This window comes from Stomoxys calcitrans, chromosome 1 (assembly GCF_963082655.1).
Source record: "Stomoxys calcitrans chromosome 1, idStoCalc2.1, whole genome shotgun sequence".
Taxonomy (NCBI): domain Eukaryota; kingdom Metazoa; phylum Arthropoda; class Insecta; order Diptera; family Muscidae; genus Stomoxys; species Stomoxys calcitrans.
In genome coordinates, this window is record NC_081552.1 from 143,949,914 (window position 1) to 143,973,973 (window position 24,060).

General features: G+C 41.5%; 1 protein-coding gene across 7 annotated transcripts in view; it reads right to left on the reverse strand.

The window, feature by feature from the left end:
- Positions 1–24,060, reverse strand: part of LOC106087786 (tonsoku-like protein) — a 72,559-nt gene that overhangs the window by 8,214 nt on the left and 40,285 nt on the right. For all 7 annotated transcript variants that reach the window (XM_013252955.2, XM_059363234.1, XM_059363253.1 and 4 more), the window contains one exon: positions 1,235–1,410. In XM_013252955.2, the coding sequence (XP_013108409.2) occupies positions 1,235–1,410 (176 nt within the window). The remainder of the gene's footprint in view (positions 1–1,234; positions 1,411–24,060) is intronic.

Here is a 24,060-nt window from a genome sequence, read left to right on the forward strand (position 1 = left end):
TTGATGACTGCATAAGTCAGCTCATCTCTGTTGTGCTTCCTTGCCACTCTGGCGTAAGAAGGCGGGATGGCTGGCTTTGTTTTCCCAGAGTACTTGAAAGCGGGGAGCTCTTTTTCATCTTCAGTATTTTAGCAGTGTTATGCTCTTTGGGAGATCTGATTCTTTTTCCAGCTTCCGTAGAAGTGCTTGGAATGTTAGTTCTATCCCTTTCAGCATCCTCCACTTTTGCCTGATTACGCTGCCCGTACATACTACTCTGTCTCTTTCGTCGTGCACCGGATCGCTTTCTCGGTCTGCTTGTGAGCTTAGCAAAGCCATCGCTTACTTCTGCTGTCATCCCGATGCTCTCATCTCTCGATTCGGCTGCGATGACTGTGACACAGTCGCTGTCAGAAACTCCACCTTTACTTAAAGGCTGGGGACGAACTGTGCATCCCTCTGGTTTATCCGTCTCTTCCTCATTTATTAGTCTGACGACTAGTTGTGGTAATAGTTCAGTAAAAATTTGCTACATACATTTTTTTCACCCAATTTTTTTTTTTTTGGTGTGTTTACATGATTACATTTAATTTTTTCTTCCGCGGGTATTAATGAACAAATATTTTAGTTTTTGTAAAGAAAAAATTTTAGGAAATGTCCATATCCACTTTAAGTATATGAACTATTGGGTTGCCCAAAAAGTAATAGCGGATTTTTAAAAGAAAGTAAATGAATTTTTAATAAAACTTAGAATGAACTTTAATCAAATATACTTTTTTTACACTTTTTTTCTAAAGCAAGCTAAAAGTAACAGCTGATAACTGGCAGAAGAAAGAATGCAATTACAGAGTCACAAGCTGTGAAAAAATTTGTCAACGCCGACTATATGAAAAATCCGCAATTACTTTTTGGGCAACCCAATATTTACAATTTGTTTGAAAGTAGGATATGTTGCCATAGTTTAACAAAATTTCGTAAGAGAAGAGAAAATTTTCATAAAGAGTAATAAAATTTTTATACCAAAATATTTCACTACATGCCCTTTTTTCAGTGCATAGACACATAAAGTTGTGTAGATCCGATGACATTATAGAAACATTCTATTTAAAAAATTCAATTTAAGGTGTATCGGGTAAAAACGAATAAAATGTTTTATCGGTAAGTTTCCTATCCATACTATTTGAGATAATCGATGCTGAACTGTATGTATTTGAAGGTTTAAGCATTGAAATATTTTTAAAGATTATTAGCATACCTTTATGTAACTGGATACACATTTCTTCATAACGCTGTCCAAGGGGAGAAATTTGCCACTCCAAGACGGTCGCTAATATCATACTCTGTTCGACGGCCACGTTTATGGGATCATTTTCTTCATAAGCAAATCCATCAGCTGTTTTAAGCCTCAATAGTGGTTTCAGTCCAACTAAACTAAAAGAATATACAAACAAACACAACAATAAATATCATTCATTTTCCAAATGCACATTAATGGAGTCCGTCCGAACACATCGAAATTAAATTTGAGCAAATGACAACAAAAATTGCCTTTAACGTTTGTTTTAGACACGATGTGTCCGTCTTTAGTTTACATGTACAGTCACATAAAACAGTTATAAACGTTGGTCTTATATCATTGTTTTACGAAAGGATTTTGAAGATTGACCTACAGCCCATCGCTGTGCTGTAGGTCAATGTGGCCTTGGTACAAAAAGCGCTTGCAGTGACATTCAATGAATGTTCAAGTGAACAACAAAAATAATTGGGCAATGTTGATGTGTTTTGTTGTTCTAAACATTGATCATTAGAAAATAAGTCCTTCTGCTCTCTTACTGCGCTTGGGGACTTACGGTACTCTGTTTCAGAACAAAAACGTGCTTTACACAGCACTCAATATTCGTTGGGTTTGTAGAACACCTTAATCAATTTGACAATTTGGATGATCTCGAGCTGGTGTATGTTCGAAAAATCACGAAAGGATTTTATAGAACATAATAAAAGAGCGCAAAGAGTAAAAAAAATATATATTGTTAAGCACTATATTTTATGTTTCCTCTTCAGTTAAATCCAATAAAATAAAAATGATGTTTTATTAATGGTTTTTGTTCATCTGTTTTTTTTTTATAGTTTTTTGTCGCGTGTGTGCATCCAAGATCAGTTATTTTTGTCTGGCTGGTTTGATTTTTTTTCTTGTTTCAACCGTTGAGTGGTGCGGACGTTTTGTTATTTCGCTCCACAAGAATTTTTCTTTAACTCGTAATAGGTCATTATATTTGGATAAAAAAAAGAAAAAAAAAATTAAGTTACTCAGGATAGCTACGATAGTGTTATCCATTAGGTTAGGTTGAAAAGAGCGTGCAGATATTAATCCGCCCCATGCCACTATGGACATACACCTAAGCCAGTAATCGGCTTGTTGTGCGTTGTAAAAAAAAACAAAAAATAACCTCGAAAAAAATCTAAGTTAGGAATTCCGTGCTACTTACAAAATCCTTTATTGTTTTCCATGCCACTCCCCTAATAGTGGTATAGTGTCCCCACCTAAGTGCCGGTATCTGTTAGACGCGAAAGCCAGTCAATGACAAAAGAAATGCTCCAACGTCTCATCATCATCCCCGCATGCCCTACATATGCTATCACTTGCCGCACCGATTTTACATAGGTGTGTTCGTAGTCCCGTTATGATACCAATAGCTATACTGACCTCCTTCTTACTTCCTTTCAGTAATAGCCTCGTCTTCTCACGATCTGGATCCCCCCATAGGATTTTCGCCATCCTACCGACCGTTTCGCTGTTCCACAATGTTGCATGCGCATTCGTCGCCCACTCCCTTTACTCGAACTGCGTCGACCCGAAAAGTTAACCAAGTTTATTGACGGCGGTCCTCTGGCCTTCACCGCCAAATCGTCCGCCCTTTCATTTCCCCTTACTCCGTTATGGCCCGACACCCAAACGATGCAGATTTTGTCATCCTCAGATAAGGCGTTAGTCTCCTTCTTACACTGCAAGACTATTCGCGACCTTACCATCCTGGTTGTTATTGCCCGTATGGCAATTTTAGTGTCCGTAAAGATGTTCACACTCGACGTTCTCACGTTAGTACCACACTACTTCATGCATTCCGTTATTGCCCGGATCTCCGCCAGCAGGACCATATTATGTAGCAGTCTAAAACAGATGTCAGTCCCTGGGTTCTCCATGTAGACCCCCAGGTCCTCTAGCTTTGATCCATCCATGTAACATGATCTTCCAGATGGCAATACTACCGTCAGTCCAACACTGTGCCGCTGGCAGCAATGCCTCGCACTCGAGCTCAAGGTTCATCTCAGGTATCCGATCGGAAACCTCTTCTCTTCCTTCCAGGTTTTCTACCGTCGCCTCGATTATACCGCGATGGTATGAGCTGCTCCCATCCTCAATTCATTCTCCTCAACCTAATCGATTAGATTTTCTGAACATATCGTCACATCTAATACCTCTTCCCTAACCATATTAACAAAGGTAGCGGTGTTACCAATATTAAGTGTTATTAGGTCGTTAGTATTGAAGAACTCTGCCAGGGCTTGGACCCGCTTATTAATGTTGGTAGTACCCCACGAAATGTTGTACAGTGCGCATCGCACCATATTAGTACCTCGTTTCCTGTCTGTTTTGCTTTCCTCACCAGCCGTTGCAGCTCCGACGTGGGTGGCGGTGTCGGAAAGGCAGATAAAGTGATGCCAGGTATGCTTCACCGTCTCCCTGTTGTTGTTGTAGCAGTTTGTTGTGTTCTATCTTTCGTCGGCTTGATTCTGTTGAGTGTCAAGATCCAGGAACTCTGCGACTAAGGTGGGGTGCGTCCACAGGGATCTGGGTCTGATTGGAGTGGTTCTGGCTAGGCAGTTAAACAGGTGACATGTATCGTGCGGCTGCATCTGCCGGAACGTAATTGAGCCAGAACTACTCTGGTTTGCGGGGGAGATCAATTTCTTCAGGTGCAATGGGAGGCAGTCGTTCTACAAGCACTACATTTACACGGTAGCCAATTACCGCATCTGCTACCGTATCCGCTTGATCTAGGGGTTCTCTCTTGTAGCGCTGAATCTTACGCTCTAGATCATGTAGATCTACCTTAAGGCTTCTGGGTGGTGGATATCTATCCACAAGATGATAGATATCCTGTTGTATCCGTCTCCCTGTCTCACCACTGTTGCATCCGACATTGACAACTCTGGGGAATATATATAATATAAATTTTTATGACAAATAACGCAGGTCCTCGGCCGAGTACCAGTGTTAGCTAGACGAGTTGGTAGTTGATAAGGTTCAGTCCAGAAACGTTGTTCCGGGTAGTCCATGGCTCCTGAATTAAGACAATATGAATTTTGTGTGGTAGCAGTCTCGCTCCGGTGGAGGTTTATCCGGATTAACTCAATCATTGATCCTTCAGTAAATAGGCATCTTGGGAGTGGGTGATGATCTCATCGTCTGCTCCCTGTTCTTTAGACTGCATTGACTTTCCTGTCACTGCACTGGCTGATGTCATCGTGTTAAGTTCTTTGCCTATCCTAGTCTTCCGACTCTTTATAAAGTCGGTAAAGGTTCCATCGTCGGTTCCCTGTTTGTTAGGCTGTATTGACTTTTCATTCCCTGTACTGCCTGATGTTTCAATACTAGGATCTTTGTCTATCTCAGTCTTCCAAATCTTAAGTAAATGGGCTTCATGGGAGTAGGTGATAGTATATTAGGATCTTTACCTATCCCAGTATTCCGAATCTTGATGTCGAAGATGGTTCCGTCGTCGTGTCCTTGTTGTGTTGGGTCTCTCGCCACTGCGCTCTCTGAAATTTTAGTATTAGGATCCTTGCTTATTCTAGTCTTTCCAATATTAAGAGAGGCCGTGATTGTCTCGTTGTCAGCCCCCTGTTCGTTGGGTGGTATTGAGTCACCTGCCACTGCACGGCCTGATGGCTCAAAATGAGAATTTCTGCCTATCCTAGTCTTCCCAATCTTGAAAAAGACAGATTTGCTCCCGTAGTGCGCCATGCCTTTAGTCTTAGCCAAACTCGTCACGGAGACTTGATCAGTGCCAACCAAAAGTAGAGTTCCTTCCTCCTTCTCCTCCCTGTGAAAGACCTCCCACTTTTCTGCGACCAAACCTTGGTTTTGCTTGCCCAAGAATCCCAACATACGTTCGTCGCAAATTTACTGCCCCGTCCCTTGATGAAGACCGTCGCCTTTGTGAGCTGGGGGATATCCATCTTTTTCACCAGGTCGAGCTTTGCGCCCTCCCAGGGAGCGTGGATGATTCTGACGAGCTGGTTCACGGTATCAATACATTCCGCCGACGCAAAACGCAGCGTAAAGATGTCCCTCTATATTCGCAGCTCATCATTTGTATGGGTGAACCCTCTACAGAGTTCCACACATGTTCGAAAATCCGATCGTTAAACAGATCCTCCACCTGGGATCGATGATCTGGTGGAAGTACCTGGAATGTCAGTTCTATCCCTTCCAACATCCTGCACTTTTGCGCGATTGCGCAGCCGGTACATACTCCTCTGTCTGCTTCGTCATGCCTCGGGTCGCTTTCTCGGTCTGCTTGTGAGCTTAGCTAAGCCATCGCCCACTCCTGCCGTCATCCCGCTGCCCTCATTTCTCGGTTAGGCTGTTTTCAGTGGAGCGGCAGATTTAGATCCCGGGAGTAGGACTCTATGTCTAGATTCGGAAACTGCACCGCAGTCAGCCAAAAGGCCGCGGTCACCTGGAGGGCATACCATGCCTAAAAGAACTAGGGCGAACAATAGTAAGATGGGTCCAAGAACCTTTGCTTATGTCGCTAGGGACAGTTTGGTGATGGCAGTGTTCAACAAGGGAGAAGAACAGGGCTGCATACGTAGCTAGGAATAATTGGAGTGGGATAGTCAATGGACTGTCATCATAATACTCCGATGTCCTTGCGGAATTTCCTGGGCCACCTCCAATTTGTGACGATGCAGGCTGGAATCGGGGCCGATACAGACTAATTGCCTTCGGGAATCAACGATCAATTGAAATGTATCGTTGTGCGCTAAAAAAGATTGGTGAGATCTGGCCAGGTGCAGCACTAGATTTAGTTAAAAAGGAGAGATTCTAGAGATTCCCTCAGATCCTGAATTGATACTTGGAAGACTAAGGGAATGTAATACCAGTCTTTCAACCACCGACTGTAAGAATAGTAGATTGGATGAAGCTGATGGTGACCGGAGACATGCAGTATTCGTACTAAACTCCGGCTGTCGCAGACCTCAACTGAAGGGATTGTATCCTACGGATTCAACAAGTTGAAACTGAAGGTCTATAGAAGCGGTGGGGTTGGGGAATCAGGAGACGACTCAGCAGTTGTTGCTGAACACTTGCCTGAGAAAATATTGACCACATGGCTAAAGTCTAGCGGATTGCAGGAGACTGAAATTCCCCCTGCCACAATCAAGACAGGAGGGGATGGCATCGAAACGGGACCCGACAAGCCCTGTGTGGGTGGGTAACAAAGTTGGACCGGGCTCAAAGTGTGCGCCAGCGGGAAAGCACGGAACTCTGAAAGTACTTTGACAGCAGCAGTTAGTAAGTGCCCAGTGTCTTGAGGAAGAGTGGTTCCAAAGCTTTCTCACCAGCCCCTGGATGCGTTTGGAAGCTCATCATGACAAGATCTAACGAATCTTGTGAGGATGAATTCCTGGTGGAATCAAAAGACGAGGCTAACACAACAGTGGTGGAAGTTCTGAATCCTGACTACGATCCGCTTCGGCGGCACTAAAGGTCCTTCTGTTGGCAGGGGGATTTGACGTGGTTGTTATCCAGGAACCATGGGTGTGGAGGAAGGGTTCGTGGATTAAGAATTCCGGGATTTAAACTACTCAAGGGTACGGGGAATGGGAGACACAGAGCCTGTATTCCTGCAAAGAGTAGTTTAAATGTTTGTCTTCTTCTGCAGTAGCCAGCCTTGAAATAGGTGTCATTACTGGCTGGCTTCCCTATGTATGGCATACGATTCAGAGATGCCGCCTTCAAATCTTAAGTTGCTGGTTGAAGTCGCTTCTGTTGAGAAGAAGAGCCTCATTGTAGGAAGTGATGCCAATGCAAATCAGCAGATATGGAGAAGTTCGGATGTCAACGAAAGGGGTGAGCTGATTATCGAATATATTATAAGTTGCAATCTGGCGATTTGCAGTAAAGGGGATAAACCGAGCTTTATTACCAGCAAACAGCCAGGAGATACTAGATATTACCTTTGTATCGGGAGATATAAGTGGAAGAATATGCGACTGGGATGTGTTGGATGACCACAGCTTCTCTGATCATCGTTATATTAGTGTCAGCCTTGGAGAAAATACTGCAGAAGTGGTCCCTCGGCTATACAGAAGAATGGCGGATTGGGATAAATTTCAGCACAAACTCTGCTCGTCTGTCCGTTCTGGACCAGAAAAGGAAGTGGAAACTACGGGTGATATAGACATAGTAGTCAAGTGGATCACGAAGGCCCTGAATGACTCGCTTGTGTCAGCATGTCCTATTGCCAAGCCAAGGGGCAAACAGCGACTGCCTGTGTGGTCTCGTCAGTTTTGTGACACGCAGTAGTCTCCATCAGGAGACAAAGATCCTACCAGTGCGAAGACATAACTACATGCTGTCTAAGCAATACCTTTTGGGCTGTTATCGCAGAGATCATCCAAATTATCATCCTGTGGATAGATATCAACCGCCCAGAAAGGTACATCTACATGATCAAGAACGTGAGGTTCAGCGCTACAAGAGAGAACCTCCAGATCAAGCGGGTTTAGACAACCTTCATGCATACACGGTATCAGATGCGGTAAATAAGTACCGTCTGAATGTAGTACTTGGAAAACGACCGCCTCCCATTCTGGCTCAATTACGTTCCGGCAGATGCAGCCGCCTCAACTCCTACAGAGCAAAGATTGATGCCGACGAGCAAGATGTATGTCCCGACTGTAACCAGGGACCACACGTGTATCGTGTCACCTGTTAACTGAGGGCCACCGTAGCGCAGAGGTTAGCATGTCCGCCTACGACGCTGAACGCCTGGGTTCGAATTCTGGCGAGACCATCAGAAAAAATTTTCAGCGGTGATTTTCCCCTCCTAATGCTGGCAACATTTGTGAGGTACTATGCCATGTAAAACTGCTCTCCAAAGAGGTGTCGCACTGCGGCACGCCGTTCGGACTCGGCTATAAAAAGGAGGCCCCTTATCATTGAGCTTAAAACTTGAATCGGATTGCACTCATTGATATGTGAGAAGTTTACCCCCGTTCCTTTGTAGAATGTTCATGGGCAAAATTGGCAGAGGAAAGATAGAACATAACAACAACAACAACATGATCGGCAAAAAGAAAAGTATTGCACTGGCTTGGTCCTAGGAATTTTGAAAAATCAATAATTTAAGTTATAAAAAGTAGAGGCCCTAAAACCGAATTATTCCATTTAAAGGCTGGTACTATATTCGTTTTCACGATTTCTTTTTATAGATATTAGATTTTAAAGCAAAAAGCTTGCTGATTGTATTCAGTCGGACATCCCCTAATTACTTTTGGTAAAATTTAAACAACAGTGTTATTTTATCATTGAAGTTTTTGTATTGTTTCAAAAAGTAATCGCGAAAAACATGGGTTTTCAACGGTGTAAAACGAACATAGTACCAGCCATAACTCAACAAATTGAGTCCTACCACACCTGTACGACATTACACGTTTGCAGGCAGATCTAGAAAAACCAAAGTTGTTTCTAAGCATCTCAATCATAGTCAAGAAGCAAATGGTGTTAAAAGCTTTTGTCAATTCAAGAGCTAGAAGAGTACTAACTTTACCATTATAAATATCATTCCTAATGGGTTCAGTAAGATGTAGCAATTGTGACCTGAGCAAAAGGCGTATTCGGAATCTATGATCTTTCATTTGGTACTCATCATTATCTGCTCCTTAAGAATATGTTCAAAAACCTTAGAAAGAACTGGAAGAATTGAGATCGGCCTAAGTCCTCCGGACTGCGAATAATAGTTTAATTAGGTATTGGCACCATAGCCGCAGTTTTCAGATGGAAGTAAACTCTGAAGTCATTCAAATAGAATTAAATAAATGGAGAATTAAGCCAGAAGTATACGGAAACAAAAGTCTCAAAAATTTGACAGGGATGCCATCAACACCAAAGGACTTAGCCTTAATTTTTCCTAAAGCAGCAACTTCAACATTTACACAGATAAAAGAAACGCCTCTTCTAAGTTAAGAAATGAGTGGATATCAGCACCTGAGTCTATTAGATTGAACACTCGTAGCAAAAAATGATTGTGTTAACACCACCATCATAATCCAGTACGTTATCACTAAAGCAACCCGAACCTTTGATAACACGCCAAAACCCCTTAGAATCCCAATTACCAAAACGCTTGGAATAATGTTCACACCTTTCCTTACGTATAACGGATTTAGCCTTATTTGCAAAATATTCACCAATTCTTCGGAATATTGTCCTGACGGAAAACCGTAAATGATAAGTCTGTGAGGGATTGAGCATCTACAATCTTCCTGCATTTCATCCAATCATCACTAAAGCTACAAAATCTTCGCCTAACAACAGGTACAAACGAGAATAGAGTATCAAAGAGCACAGCAATACGCGTACTTAAATCGTTGGCGTCAGAACTATAGAAGAAGGAAAAACATCGAAAGTAGACAAGCATTGTAATAAACCGACCCAGTCTAATTATTATTATTATTAATATTATTTTATTTTAACTATTTTTTTATTAACCATTGGAGATTATATTGGATTGGAAAACGGCGTCTGGGTTTAAATCCCGGCGTGAACATCAACAACATTTTTGGCGTTGGTTATCTTCTTACTAATGCTGGCTACATTTGTAAGGTATCCTGTCATGTAAAAACTTCTCTGCCAAGTGGTGTCGCACTGTGGCACGTCGTTCGAACTTGGCATAAAAAATGAGGCCTCTTATGAGTTTAATCGCACTGCACTTTTTGATCTGAGAGAAGCATCCCCTGTTCCTTAATGGAATGTTCATGCGAAATTTAGTAGTAGGAGTTAATAACCACATTAGTCGGATTTTTGAGCTCATGATAAATCCAAATTGCTAAATTGTTAATCAATAATACAAATCCCTTTATAGGTCCGACTTCAATAAATACAGCCGAACTTCTGTATAACGCAGCAGTTGGGAACCGACGAAATACTACGTTATAGAGAAACTGAACAAAATTAGGTTTAGTTTGACTAAGTGCAAAAATAAACAAACACACAGTGGAAAAGGAACGAAAAAATCTGTCGTTTGAAATTTCGAGTTATTTGAACATTAAAGGCCCTTGGTGGTGCGGGCACCTCTTGTCAGAGCGGTGGAATATCTTTTTCAACTCCTTCCGCCAAAGATATTTAATTTTGTAGAGCTTTCTAGCCTTTTCAGAGAGAGGGAATTTGTTATCATAGATTTTAACCTGTTTCGTGTCACGGCTATGTATACTTTTAAATGAAGTGTTAACATCATTTATTAACAAATATATTTCCTCATTTTCTAGGTTAGAAGAAAAAAAGGCATTAGACGGCGAGTACCTGAGTCCATATCACGCAAAATACCTGAGTCCATATCACGCAAAAGCTGCTCAAAATTGTATCTTTATATGATGTGAATGTACGTGGAGTTTCAGAAGGACTTCTATACGGAGAGACAATTTAATCGGAAAATGATCTGAGAACGATGATAAAGATGTCAAATGAATATTTGGTACCGTTCCGTTTATGAATTAAGACCCTTTGGGTATGACGGAGTAGAGTAACAAATTCGAACAACGTCAAGATTGTTGTCCTCAAGCCACCTACGCAGAGCTCTTTCATTTGCATTTTCCATTGTGTCTCCCCATGTTGGACTTTTTGAGTTCAAGTCATCGCCCAGTATAAATTCATCGAAGTTCCCACAAATTTGGATAAATTTCTCCTTTTTTTTCAGGTGGCACTCCTGAATAATCCAATATCTATCTTGCTACGTTGTAGAATATCCTTTAGCTCTAACTGACGACTGGCAGTTACGTTGTAAGTTACAAAATTTAGGAGCCTATGGTCCATAATTATTTCTTAATTAATTTAATAGGTGCAAAAATTCGGATTTGGCCTCTGATTTGGACACACTTGAATATTCAGAGAGAAATATGTTCACCTCTTTCTCCAATGTTAATTCCTCTGGTTCTAGAAACAGTGAAGCTAATTTCAAAAACTGTTCAATTAGGAAGGCTTGTGTTGCTGGAAATTGTCTTGCAGTGAAGAACCGGATTGGAAAAAATGTGAGAATATTTGACCTGGCATTCTCACACTCCCACGGCTCTATTTATGTTAGCCCTACCCTGGATCTTTCCTTCCATTGCCTTTGCAATTCTTTGCTGACGAGCAGCAGCATACTTTTTGTAAGTCGGACATCCACGCCAATTCGCTGGCTAACCTGCTTCACCACAATTATTACAAAAGGGATTCTCCGAACCCTCCCTCTTGCGTTGACACTCACCTGGGCCGTGATTTTGATCCCATTTGACACATCTGTAAGCAGAATTGCAGTTCTTTGATATTTGCCCCCAGCGCATTGGATATCAGATTCTTTCTTTTTCGGCTTTTGCCATATAACAATTTGATTTTGCAGCGCTCTTATGGCAGAGATGTCAGAGGTTTTTTCCCCTTGCAACAAGGAAACTAAGAAAAGGCCAGTATCATTGTTTCTGGATATCTTAATTTCATTACATTCGCAACAGTGTCTGGAATCTTTTCTTCCAATTCGTCTAATGAGCGTACGCCTTTATTTCGCAAAATAGCCATCATTGAGGCATGAACAGATGGGTCAGTGAAATAAATTTTGCTTTTATTTTTATTTACATTCTTTACCTTGAAAGAAGCAGTACCGATTGTATCCATCAAGGAGTCGACAAGGGCTTTAACATTAACATTATAAATGAATATCGGTGGGTACTATTTTGGTTTTGTCTCACCATGGTTTGTTTTACCATTGGTGGTTTGTGTGGCTTGATTTACAGAGGCGAGGACAGAGGACATCAAATATACCAAATGGGTTATCGTCAGTCTGCTTGTGTTTCTTTAATATTTCTCGAAGTGTAGGTCTTTCCAAATCCTTTATATCAACAGTGGTTTTAAGCCGCTGTCTTTGACATTTGATGATGTTTGCGCGGCTGTTGTTGGGCAACTGCCACTACCTATAAATGAATATATCTGCATATCATGAGGAATTTCGACAGGCATCTTGCTTGCAAAAATTGCATGTGCGATGCCTGTAAATTTATTGTTTTATTTGAAAATTTATGAATTTTATTTATTTGTTTTTCTTTAGATGAAAAAATGCACGTCGAGATGAGTTCAAGCTAGAGCTGGCAAAATATCGATGACACTATCAATATTTAATTTTTTGACTGAATAACGATTGTTATTTTTCCGTAGGACACTTTTTTCATCCGATTAGACAAACATTTTGCGCAATGATTTCTCTCATGACTTCCAACTGACTTTATAAACCTTGGTTTTATTTGGTCTGTGCATTGATATTGCTTCTATATGAGATCGATAGGATATTGATCTCCTGATTTTTACTTCTCATTTTTGTTTGAAATACAGGTGATGGGAAATTAATGATAGTATCGATATTTATTATTAAAACTATCGAAAATATCGAATGTTGCGATTATCGATAGTTTGTCAGCTCCCATTTCAATTAACGCATTGGTAGACAACATTGAAGCATTTATTCGTGAGATACCGGCCGAAATGTTGGAACGAGTATAGCAAAATTGCACTAAGCGGAACTGACAATTTGATAATCTTTAAACACTAAATAACATGGACCGTAATATGGATTCAAATAAAGGTGTCATGCATTTTTCTGAATTTTATGTGTTCTTTTTGAAAAACTTTCCTATAGCTCTTAAAAAATCACCCTTTATTAAAACAGCAAAAAATTTTATGAAAATTCATATATAATTCTATTAGCTTGTTAACCAAAAATGGCTTCAAAAGGCAGAATAAATTCATTGATTAAAAATATGATACAGAACAAAAAAAAATAATCATGAAGAATCATTAATTAATTTTTCGCAATCCAGGAGAAATTGGCTTAAGTCGTACATGACTCAACGGTGTGGATAAGCTTGTTCCAGTCGACGATGTCAGCTTTCTTTAATACAAAATGAAATTTCATGTTTAATTCCGACATAAGGCCATCAAAAGTCTACTTCATAGATGAACGTCCTCATCGCCTTTTCGGATAAAGTCATCCAATTTGGAATTGATTAGAGATATCTCAGAATGCCGAGATTTATTGTCATTGCCATATGTATTCACGAAACAATTCGGGCAGACATATGACAACGATTTGTTATTGTTGTTGTAGCCTCATTTCCATGTGGAGGTGACGATCCATGTCAAGCTCCTGTAGGTGAGCAAGCTCGTTCCGGTCCAAAGGGCCGATCGCCACGAGGACGGGTTGGTCATTGGGTATTTAAAGGCGCCAACAACTCGTCTTGTCATGTAGAGTATCTTAGGCACTCAGTAATTGTGCAGGAGCCTGTGCCACCCGGCCTCTCACGGAGACTCTCCGCTCCATACTACTGATTGTCCGCGACTGCCGTTGCAGCTGCTCCGTATGGAGCATTGTGGACGCGTCCGGTAGCTCGCAGCTACCCCTCTCGTGACAGCAATGAACACCACACAGAACGTACCTCAATGTTCCAGCCTGTGTGGTGCTCACAGCTATCCCGTGCCGAAGAACGATTTGTGTTCCTTCAATACAACAATTCTATCCTCAATAACACAAACAATATGAATACATAATATTCCACCAGTTGTTTTTGTTACATTTAGGTGACACACAACACATTGATATCTTTTAACGCCAGGCATTTTAATGTAACATTTGTTGTGTTTTATTTTAGTCCTATCCAGTGCAAGTCAGATGTTCTAGATAAAATATCACTGCAAAGTTGTACTGGAAAGTTATCGATAACATGCGATAACAGATAATAAGAAACGATTAATCGTGATTTGCACTATATAGTACAAAAAAAATGAGGGCACCGTAGCGCAGAGTTTAGCATGTTCGCCTACCACGCTAAACGCCTGGGTTCGAAGAAGGCGAGATCATCAAAAAATGTCAGCGATGTTATCCCCTCCTAATGCTGGAGACATTTGTGAGGTACTATGCCATGTAAAAACTTCTGAATTATGAGCTGCGAGTATAGAGGGTATATCTTAAAGTTGCGCTTTGCGTGAGCGGAATGTATTGATACCGTCAAAAAGCTCGTTGGAAGAATCCACACTCCCTGGGGCACAAAGCTCGTCCTTGTGAGAAAGATGAACATCCCACAGCTCACAAAGGCGACGGTCTTCATCAAGGATGTGGGCGGCGAAAACGCAACAGAACGCTTGTTGGAAGTCTTAAACAAGCAAAACCAAGAGTTGGCCCTAGAGAAATGGGAGGTATTCCATAAGGAGGACAATGAGGAAGGAACTCTCCTTGTGGTGGGCATTGATCAAGTCTCCGTGAAAAGTTTGGCTAAGACTAAATGTATGGGGTACTACGGGACAATGCCGTGTTTTTCGAGATTGGGAAGACAAGGATAGGCAAACCCGAGACCCAACAAAACCTAACGAACAGGGACCCCACGACGGAACCGTCAACGACTTTCTCGAGATTAGGAAGACTAGGATGGATAAAGATCCTAATGCTGAAACATCAGGCAGTGCAGTGACAGAGAACTCAATGCACAGACGCAGGGAGCCGACGATGAGACCATAACCTATTCCCAAGAAGCCCATTTACTCAAGAATTGGAAGGCTAGTATAGGCAAGGATCCTAAAATTAGAACATCAGGCACTGCAGACACGGTAGACTCAATACAGCCTAACAAACAGGGGCCCGATGATGGAACCATTATCGACTTCCTCAAGATTCGGAAGACTAGGATATGAAAAGATCCTAATATTAAAACATCAGGCAGTGCAATGTCGGGAAACTTAATGCAGCCAAAAGAACAGGGAGCAGACGTTTAGACCATCACCCACTCCCAAGAAGCCCATCTAATGGAGGACCAATGATTGAAGTCATCCAGAACCTTCACCGGCGCGAGACAGCTACTCACGCTCTGATGGAGACAATTAGCAAGGGCAATATTCATATTGCCTTAATTCAAGAGCCATGGACGGCCCGGAACAAAGTTTCTGGACTGAACCATATCAACTACCAATTATCCTATGTTAACACTGGTACTCGGCCGAGAACCTGCGTCATTTGAATAAAAATTTTAATTATGTATTTTTTTCAGAGTTGTCAACGTCGGATGTAACAGTGATGTTGTTGTAACCACCTTTTCATTTGTAGGGGGCGATCCTCGTCAAGCTCCTGTAGGAAAGCAAGCTCGTTCCGGTCCAAAGGTCCGATCGCCGCGGGAACAGAGTGGCCAATAACTCGCCTTGTTATATCAAGCATCAAAGGCACTCAGTATTTGTGCAAAAGTCGGGGCCACCCGACCACTACCTGAGACTCTCCGCTCGATACCGCTGATTGTCCCCGACAACCGTCGCAGCTCCTACGTATGGAGCTTTCCACTATCCGCAACCTGTAGACGCAGCTAAGCTTCTCGTGACAACAAAGAACACCACACACCAGCTTGTGTGGTGTACACATAGCTATCCCGCGCTGGGCGCAACATTGTTGAGACAGGGAAACGGTGGAGCATACCTGACATCACTTTATTTGCCTTTCGACTCTCCGACATCGCCACCTTCGTCCGAGCTGCAACGGTTGATGAGAAAAACAAAACAGACAGAAAATGAGGTACTGATAGGGTGGGATGCGAACTCTCACCACATTTCGTGGGGTAGTACCAACATGAATAAGCGGGGTCAAGCCCTGGCAAAATTCTTGAATACTAACGACCTTGAATACTTGTTTGAACCGTTGAGTGGAGCGGACTTTTGTTATTTCACTCCGCAAGAATTTTCCTGTAACTCGCTGTGGTAGTATCAGGCCATATCATGTTGTCTGCTACTGAAACCTCGACTGGTGAAGCGACTGCTCCATGCTCCACTAGCCTACAAACGACTGGTCAGCAGGGGCTTTTGACGAAGACACCTGGTTCGAGTCTTAAGGACAAGGCCGAACCTATTCTTCCTTCGCATGCCTTTAATTTGCCTAGGCCATCGGCCTTCCCTGGCAAACTAACACGCTCTTTTAAAGGTTGGAATAATAGAAGACGCATCGCTCTTAGGTTTATTGAGAGGCTTGGTGCGAATGATCTTCATGGTGCAAATGAATCCCTAAATTGGGCTCGGAAATTTGCTGCACAGGCTACACCAAAGACTACACGTCTACATTCGGAAACTGCACCACAGTCAGGCAAAAGGCTGCGGTCACCTGGAGGGCATATCATGCCTAAAAGAAATAGGGCGAACAATAGTAAGATGGGTCCAAGAACCTTTACTAATGTCGCTAGGGACAGTTTGGTGATGGCAGTTACCGACAAGGGAGAAGAATAGGGCTGCATAGCTAGGAATTATTGGAGTGGGATAGTCAATGGACTGTCATCAGTACACTCCGATGTCCGTGCGGAATTTCCTGGGTCTCCTCCAATTTGTGACAGTGCAGGCTGGTATCAAGGCCGATACAGACTAATTGCCTTCGGCTATCAACGCTAAATTAAAATGTATCATTGTGCGCTAAAAAAAGATTGGTGAGATCTGGCCAGGTGCAGCATTAGATTTAGTCAAGAAGGAAGATATTCCTTCTCGACCGATGGCGCATGCTTGGATACCAAGGATTCCCTCAGATCCTGACTCGATACTTGGAAGAAGCAGTATTCGTACTAAACTCCGGAAGCCTCGCAGACCTCAACAAGTCTAAAAAGATTGTATCCTACGGATTCAACAAGTTGAAACTGAAGGTCTATAGAAGCGGTGAGGAATCAGGAGACGACTCAGCAGTTGTTGCTGAACACTTGCCTGAGGAACTATCGACCACGTCGCTAAAGTCTGGCGGATTGCAGGAAACTGAAAATCCCCTTGCCACAATCGAGACAGGAGGGGATGGTATCGAAACGGGACCCGACGGATTGGGATAAATTTCGGCACAAATTCTGCACGTCTATCCTTTCTAGACCAGAAAAGGAAGTGGAAACTACGGAGGATAGTAGTCAAGCGAATCACGAAGGCCCTGAATGACTCGCTTGTGTCAGCATGTGTAGTGCCAAGCCAAGGGTCAAACAGCGACCGCCATGGTGGACCCCAGAGCTGGTTAGTGCAAGGAAGGGCTGCAAAAAACTCTTCAACAGAGCAAAAGCCACAAGAGCACCACACAATTGGGACATCTATAAGGCTGAGCTCAGAAAATATAAGGGCAAGCTGAGAAAGGCTCAGAACATATCCTGGGTAGAATTCTGCAGCTCCGTGGGATACATCTGAGGCCTCTAGACTAAGGAAGATTCTGTCCTCGCGGCCTATTACGGTGGGGTATATTCAGAAGTCAGATAATGTACGTGAGGACAATGTCTAGTGAGGAAACACTAGAATTATTCGTTAATACACATTTCCCGGGGTGGCGCTAGAAGAGGTTGTCACTGGTATGCATTCGTCGGAAACTATTAGGGAAATTGTGTCTGATCCAAAATCCTTTGGGTGATAAGAAATTTTGATTCCTTTAAGTCGCCAGGCCCTGATGATGTATTACCGGTTTAATTACGAGCTATATCTGATAGACTGGTTCCCTGGCTTAAGGAGATATACTCTGCTTGTATTAGAACGTCATATATACCTGCGGGATGGAGGGACACGAAGGTCATTTTCATTCCGAAAGCAGGAAAACCCTACACCACGAAGGCGAAAGATTTTCGTCCTATTAGTCTGTCATCCTTTATGCTGAAAACTCTTGAGGTTGATAGAAAAATATCTTAGGGCAAACATCTCTAGACCCAGTCGGCTACATAGAGAGTTATCTCGCTGTCAAGGAATATACAATGGTAGCATTTCTTTATTGTAAAACGATGTCAATCATGAAGGAGTTGGAGTTTCTAGACATCAATTCTACCGTAAGAAAGTTTATTAGTAACTTACTTGCTGAATGATGCATTACGGCGGGCTTGGGATCTGTGGATCTAAAAAGATGGGTCAGCAGAGGAATTCCTCAAGGAGGTGTACTGTCTCCTCTACTTTGGAATATAGCCATTAGCAATATATAATTGTCTCTTGAAGAAAAAGATGTAAAAGTGGTCGCATATGCTAATGACGTGGCATTTACGGTTAGGGGAAAATTTCCATTACTCTAAGAGATATGCTTCAGGTAGCTCTACGTTCAACAGCAAAATGGGCTACCGAAAGTGGTCTAGGTATAAATCCGTTCAAGACATAAGTAGTTCTTTTCAGCAGGAGATACAAGTTGCCTACAGTGGCACCTATTGGATTTACTTTAACAATAACACTTTGTTACTTTCATTTATTACTTTTTATGTTTTACCAAGATAGTCTTTGAAGTAATTTCTCACATACATATTTTTCATTTGAAAATATCTTCTTGTTACTTCTAATAAAACCTTTGAATTGAAAACAATTCGAAACATTCTTCGTCTTCTTGCATTAGCTGACCTCTTAATAGGTTATGGGCCTACGCTAAAATCTTTCGGGAACAGAACAATAATCATCAAAGGAAAAATATAAAAGGAAGCTGAAAATGGATTTAAAGCTAACATTTCCCAAGTTAAGTACCAATAATTACCATTCCTGGAAATTTAATGTTGAAATGGTTCTCTTGGAAAGGGAATTGTGGAATCATGTTACGGACGCCATACCTGAATCCCCGAATGCAGCATGGATTCTAAAAGATGGTAAAGCTCGTGCTGTGATTGGTTTGTCCATAGAAGATTCACAAAAAATTCATATAAGAAAGCTAACAACGGCAAAAGCATATTGGGATGCCCTCAAGACACAACATGAAAAGTCAAATGTGAGCAATCGTGTCAGTCTCCTCCGACAGCTATCATCGAAGCGAATGAACGAAAGCCAGTCGATGGAGAGTCACATCTCAGAATTCTTGAAAATTGTGGGTAAATTAAAGGATCTCGGAGAAGAATTTCCCGATCATAAGGTCGTGTCTTTCCTTCTTGGAAGCTTGCCGGAAGATTATAATATATTGGTGTCAGCCTTAGAAGTTCGCCCGGAAAAGGATTTAACATTGGAGATGGTAAAAGAAAATTAACGCAAGAGGCAAAACGGAGAAATGGTGCATTTGTCGGACAAGAAGCTGCGTTGAAAACCAAAAGCAAGAAACCAGGTTATAACCCGAAATGCTATCTGTGTGGTAAGAACGGACACATTAAAAGAAATTGCAATCAACGTCAAAATAAGCAGAGAGAAAATGCTAAATATACGTCAAAAGCGGACTCAAATGCGTGTTTTGTTGCCGCTTCATCTCAAAATGAGAACATGTGGTTCATAGATTCCGCTGCAACTTGCCATATGACGTGTAAGGACAGTTTTTTTCACGGAGCTTGATAAAAATTGTGCCAATGATGTTTATCTAGCTGATGGTACAATTTTGAAGTCCAATGGTGTTGGCGAAGGAATATTTTATGGTTTACATAAGGAAATTAAAATGAAAAACGTTCTTTTTATGCCGAAATTGAAGGGAAGCTTGTTATCAGTCCCAAAGTTGACAATGCAAGGCTTCACAATAAAATTCGAAGGACAGAAGTGTTTGATAACTCTGAAAGGTGAGTTGTATGCTAGTGCAACATTAAACGGAAATCTATTTGTAATGGATGAAAAACACACGGCTATGATGACGTCGTGTATTCACACTTGGCACCGTCGATTTGGTCACCGTGATATGGATGCAATAAAATCTGGTGTGAATAAGTCACTAATGGCTGGGATACAATTGGAGAGATGCAATTGTGAAAGTAAGTGTGATTTAAACACACTTCACACTTACTTTCACAGATGATGACCCGGGAAGATGACCCGGAAACCCTTTCCGAAGATTGCAGAAAATCGCGCAAAAAGCACACTCGACTTAATACACAGTGACTTGTGTGGTCCCATGCAAAATTGCACACCAACTGGTAAACGCTATGTTCTGACCCTAATTGATGACGAGAGCAGATATTGTAATGTTTATTTTTTGAAAAATAAAGGGGAAGCAATTCATAAAATCAAAGATTTTGTGGCATACTCTGAAACAAAATTTGGTAAGCGTATGAAAACCTTGCGGACAGACAGAGGCGGAGAATTTTGCAACAAGGAGATGAAATCATTTCTAAATAGCAAAAGGATTCATCACGAGTTAACTGCTCCATATACACCCGAACAGAATGGTGTAGCTGAAAGGAAAAACAGAAGCCTAATGGAAATGGCAAGATGCATGCTCTTTGATGCGGATATGGATGTGAAATATTTGGCAGAGGCAGTTAACACCGCAAATTATCTACAAAATCGTCTACCAACGTTTGCAACCGAAGTAACACCCTATGAGGAATGGCATTCGAAAAAGTCAGGCATGAAACATATTAAGATTTTTGGTTCTGTTGCATATGCTCACGTCACAAAGAAGAAGCGCGAAAAGCTAGATGCTGTTGCAAGAAAATACATCTTCGTGGGATATTCTGATGAAACAAAAGGTTATCGTCTGCTGGATCCCAATGATAACACCATTATCATAAGTAGAGACGTTAGTTTTTTGGAAGGAGACAAGTCGAAAGTTGAATTTGCGGAGATGAACCTTTCAAAACCGCAAGTGATTCATTTACTTCCGAAGAAGATGCAGTTATCCCAAAAAGGGTTTCACTAAGGTCAACAAAAGGTAAGAAGCCCAAGCGATATGAAGCGAATATGACAGCAATGAAATCAGAACCTCAAACGTACGAGGAAGTTATGAACCATCCAGAGAAAGAAAAGTGGATTCTTGCGATGAAAGATGAAATCCAGTCCATGTATAACAATAACACCTGGGATTTGGTAGAATTGCCCAAAGGCAGAAAAGCTATAAGTTGCAAATGGATTTTTAAAATAAAAACTTTGGTTGACGGAGGAAGCCGATATAAGGCACGACTTGTTGCAAGAGGTTTTTCACAGAAATATGGTGAAGACTACGACCATATTTTTGCTCCAGTTGTGAAACACACAACCTTTCGAACATTACTTGCTGTTGCTTCTCATAAAAACTTGAAAGTTCATCACATTGATATAAAAACGGCGTTTTTGAACGGGAATATTGACAGAGAAATTTTTAAAAAACAGCCAAAAGGTTTCATCGAGGAAGGAAAAGATAATCTGGTTTGTAAATTAAACCAAAGTATTTACGGACTCAAACAATCCGCTAGATGTTGGAATCAAAGAATTAATGATGTGCTCACAAATTTCGGATTCGGAAGGGGAAAAGCGGATAATTGTTTGTACGTGAAGGAAGTGTCTGGTAATTACGTATACGTCCTAGTGCACGTAGATGATATACTTGTAGCAGCCAAATGCGATGATATTGTTCAAGAAGTAATATCTTATATATCGTCAAAATTCAAAGTAACAGACATGGGAGAACTTAAATTGTATGTAGGGATGGAGGTGTCAAGAGATGATAATGGATTATTTTATATATCACAAACTAGATACATGGACAAAATTATTAACCAGTATGCCCTTGATAAAGCAAAACCATCACTAATCCCGCTAGATACAGGCTACTTCAAAGAAACAAAAGATGAAGATTTATTGGAAACCGACAACAAATATCGCATGGCTATTGGTTCACTACTTTACTTGGCTGGTAATTCCAGGCCAGATATTTCTCCTGCCGTTTCTATTTTATTGCGCAAAGTAAGCAAGCCGTCCAAAAGGGATTGGAATGAAGTGAAACGTGTGTTCAAATATCTGAAAGGGACTCGATGTGAAAAACTGTGTAGGCACGAAAGACGTAAAGTTGAGGGGTTATGCAGATGCCGATTGAGCAGGTGACAACAAAGTTCGCAAGTCAACTAGTGGATATTTATTCAAACTTGGTCAAGCCACTATCAGCTATGCAAGCCGAAAACAAAACATCGTATCATTTCATCAACTGAAGCAGAGTTGGTGTCACTTGCGGAAGCAACACAAGAGTGTATATGGTTGCAGCAATTGCTGAAGGATTTCAAAATTGATCTTATCGAAAGCCACTTATATTTTAAGATAATCAAAGCTGTCTAAAAATACTAGACTCGGAAAGAATACTTTTATATTGAAGATGTTAAGAATTCCAATGAAATAGAATATAAGTACTGTCCTACGGCTACTATGATTGCCGATATGTTAACTAAGCCATTAGGCAACATAAAATTGAGAATACTCAAAGAACTTGGCGGATTAATTAAATAATATTTATATAGTGTTATTGAGAAGGGGTATTGGATTTACTTTAACAATAACACTTTGTTACTTTCATTTATTACTCTTTATGTTTTACCAAGATAGTCTTTGAAGTAATTTCTCACATAGCATACATATTTTTCATTTGAAAATATCTTCCTGTTACTTCTAATAAAACCATTCTTCGTCTTCTTGCATTAGCTGACCTCTTAATAGCACCTGTCTCCTTGGAAGGAGAGAATGTTCCATTTACAGAAAGCGCATAATACCTGGGGGTTTTGTTGGACAGGAAATTGAACTTAAAATCCAACATTTTGGAAAGGACAAAACAGCCAATTCTTGCCCTATACACCTGCAAGAGAGCCATTGCCAAAAGTTGGGGATTTAGACCGCGTGTTATGCATTGGGTACATACTGCGGTTATCAGACCTATAATGCTATATGGTGTTGTGGTCTGATGGCGGCGCTTCAAAAGTCCACCTACTGCTCAATACTTAACCGGATCCAAAGGGAGACTTGTTTTTTGCATCACAGCCGCACTGAGGACGACACCATCTGACGCACTGAATTTAATGCTACATCTTATGCCTCTGGACATTGTGGCTACCCAAATTGCCACGACCACTGCCGTGAGGTTAAGGGAGCTTTCTCTTTGGTCATGTGGCGGCTACGGAAACTGTGTTATCCTTGATACAGTGTGGATTACACCCTACCTGAGCCGCTTTTTGATAAAAAGTACTCTACCACTATTCATGATAAAACCTTGCGAGACTAGGAACTACCCTACACATTCCAGGGATATTGGAATGTGTGGGTATGCCTCTAGCGACATGTAAGCTAAGTTTTCAGAACCAGGCCCGAAGGACAATGAATGATAGATGGTCACAAAGAGGGGGCCGTGAGCATTCCAAAACAATGTGGCCTAATCTAGATTTGAAGAGGTCTACCGCTTTGCTGTCATTGGCTAGAACAGACGTCTCAGTCAATGTGTCCGTCATGACAGGTCACTGTCTAATCGGAAGACATTCTGACAGACTGAAGGTTGCCAGCAACGATTTTTGTGGTATCACGATGGACGAAAACGTGTAAGTGAGTCTGTTGGCAGACTGCCACTTTAACCCAACCTAACATAACGACCTAAAAACTCTTCATATTGGTATCACCGCTACCTTAGTTAATAGGATTTGGGAAGAGGTATTAGATGCGACAATATGATCGGAAAATCAAATCGATTAGATTCAGAATTAGAGGGTCTCCGTGCAACATTCTTTCTCTACATTAGGATTAGAATAGCACAGCCTGCGTCGAATCCGAAAAGCTTCCTGAATAAGTTGAAAACCACGGTAGCTCTAGACTAAGCAGACCACCGTAGCGCAGAGGTTAGCATGTTCGCCTATGACGCCGAACGCCTGAGTTCGAATCCTGGCGAGACCATCAGAAAAAAAATTGCAATAAGTTGAAAACCAACTGGACACTAGTGGAGCCTTTCGAAGATAGTTGTCCTCTTCGAGCAATAAAATCAGCCTAAGAAAACCTCTGGATGACCGGGGAGAAATTGGGATGTGTATTACACACGGCTCAAGGAATACAATAAGATTACCAGAGCGGCAAAACGTGCCTCCTGGAAGCTTTTCTGTGTCCAGGTCGTTGGCGTTATTGACGTCGCCAAGATG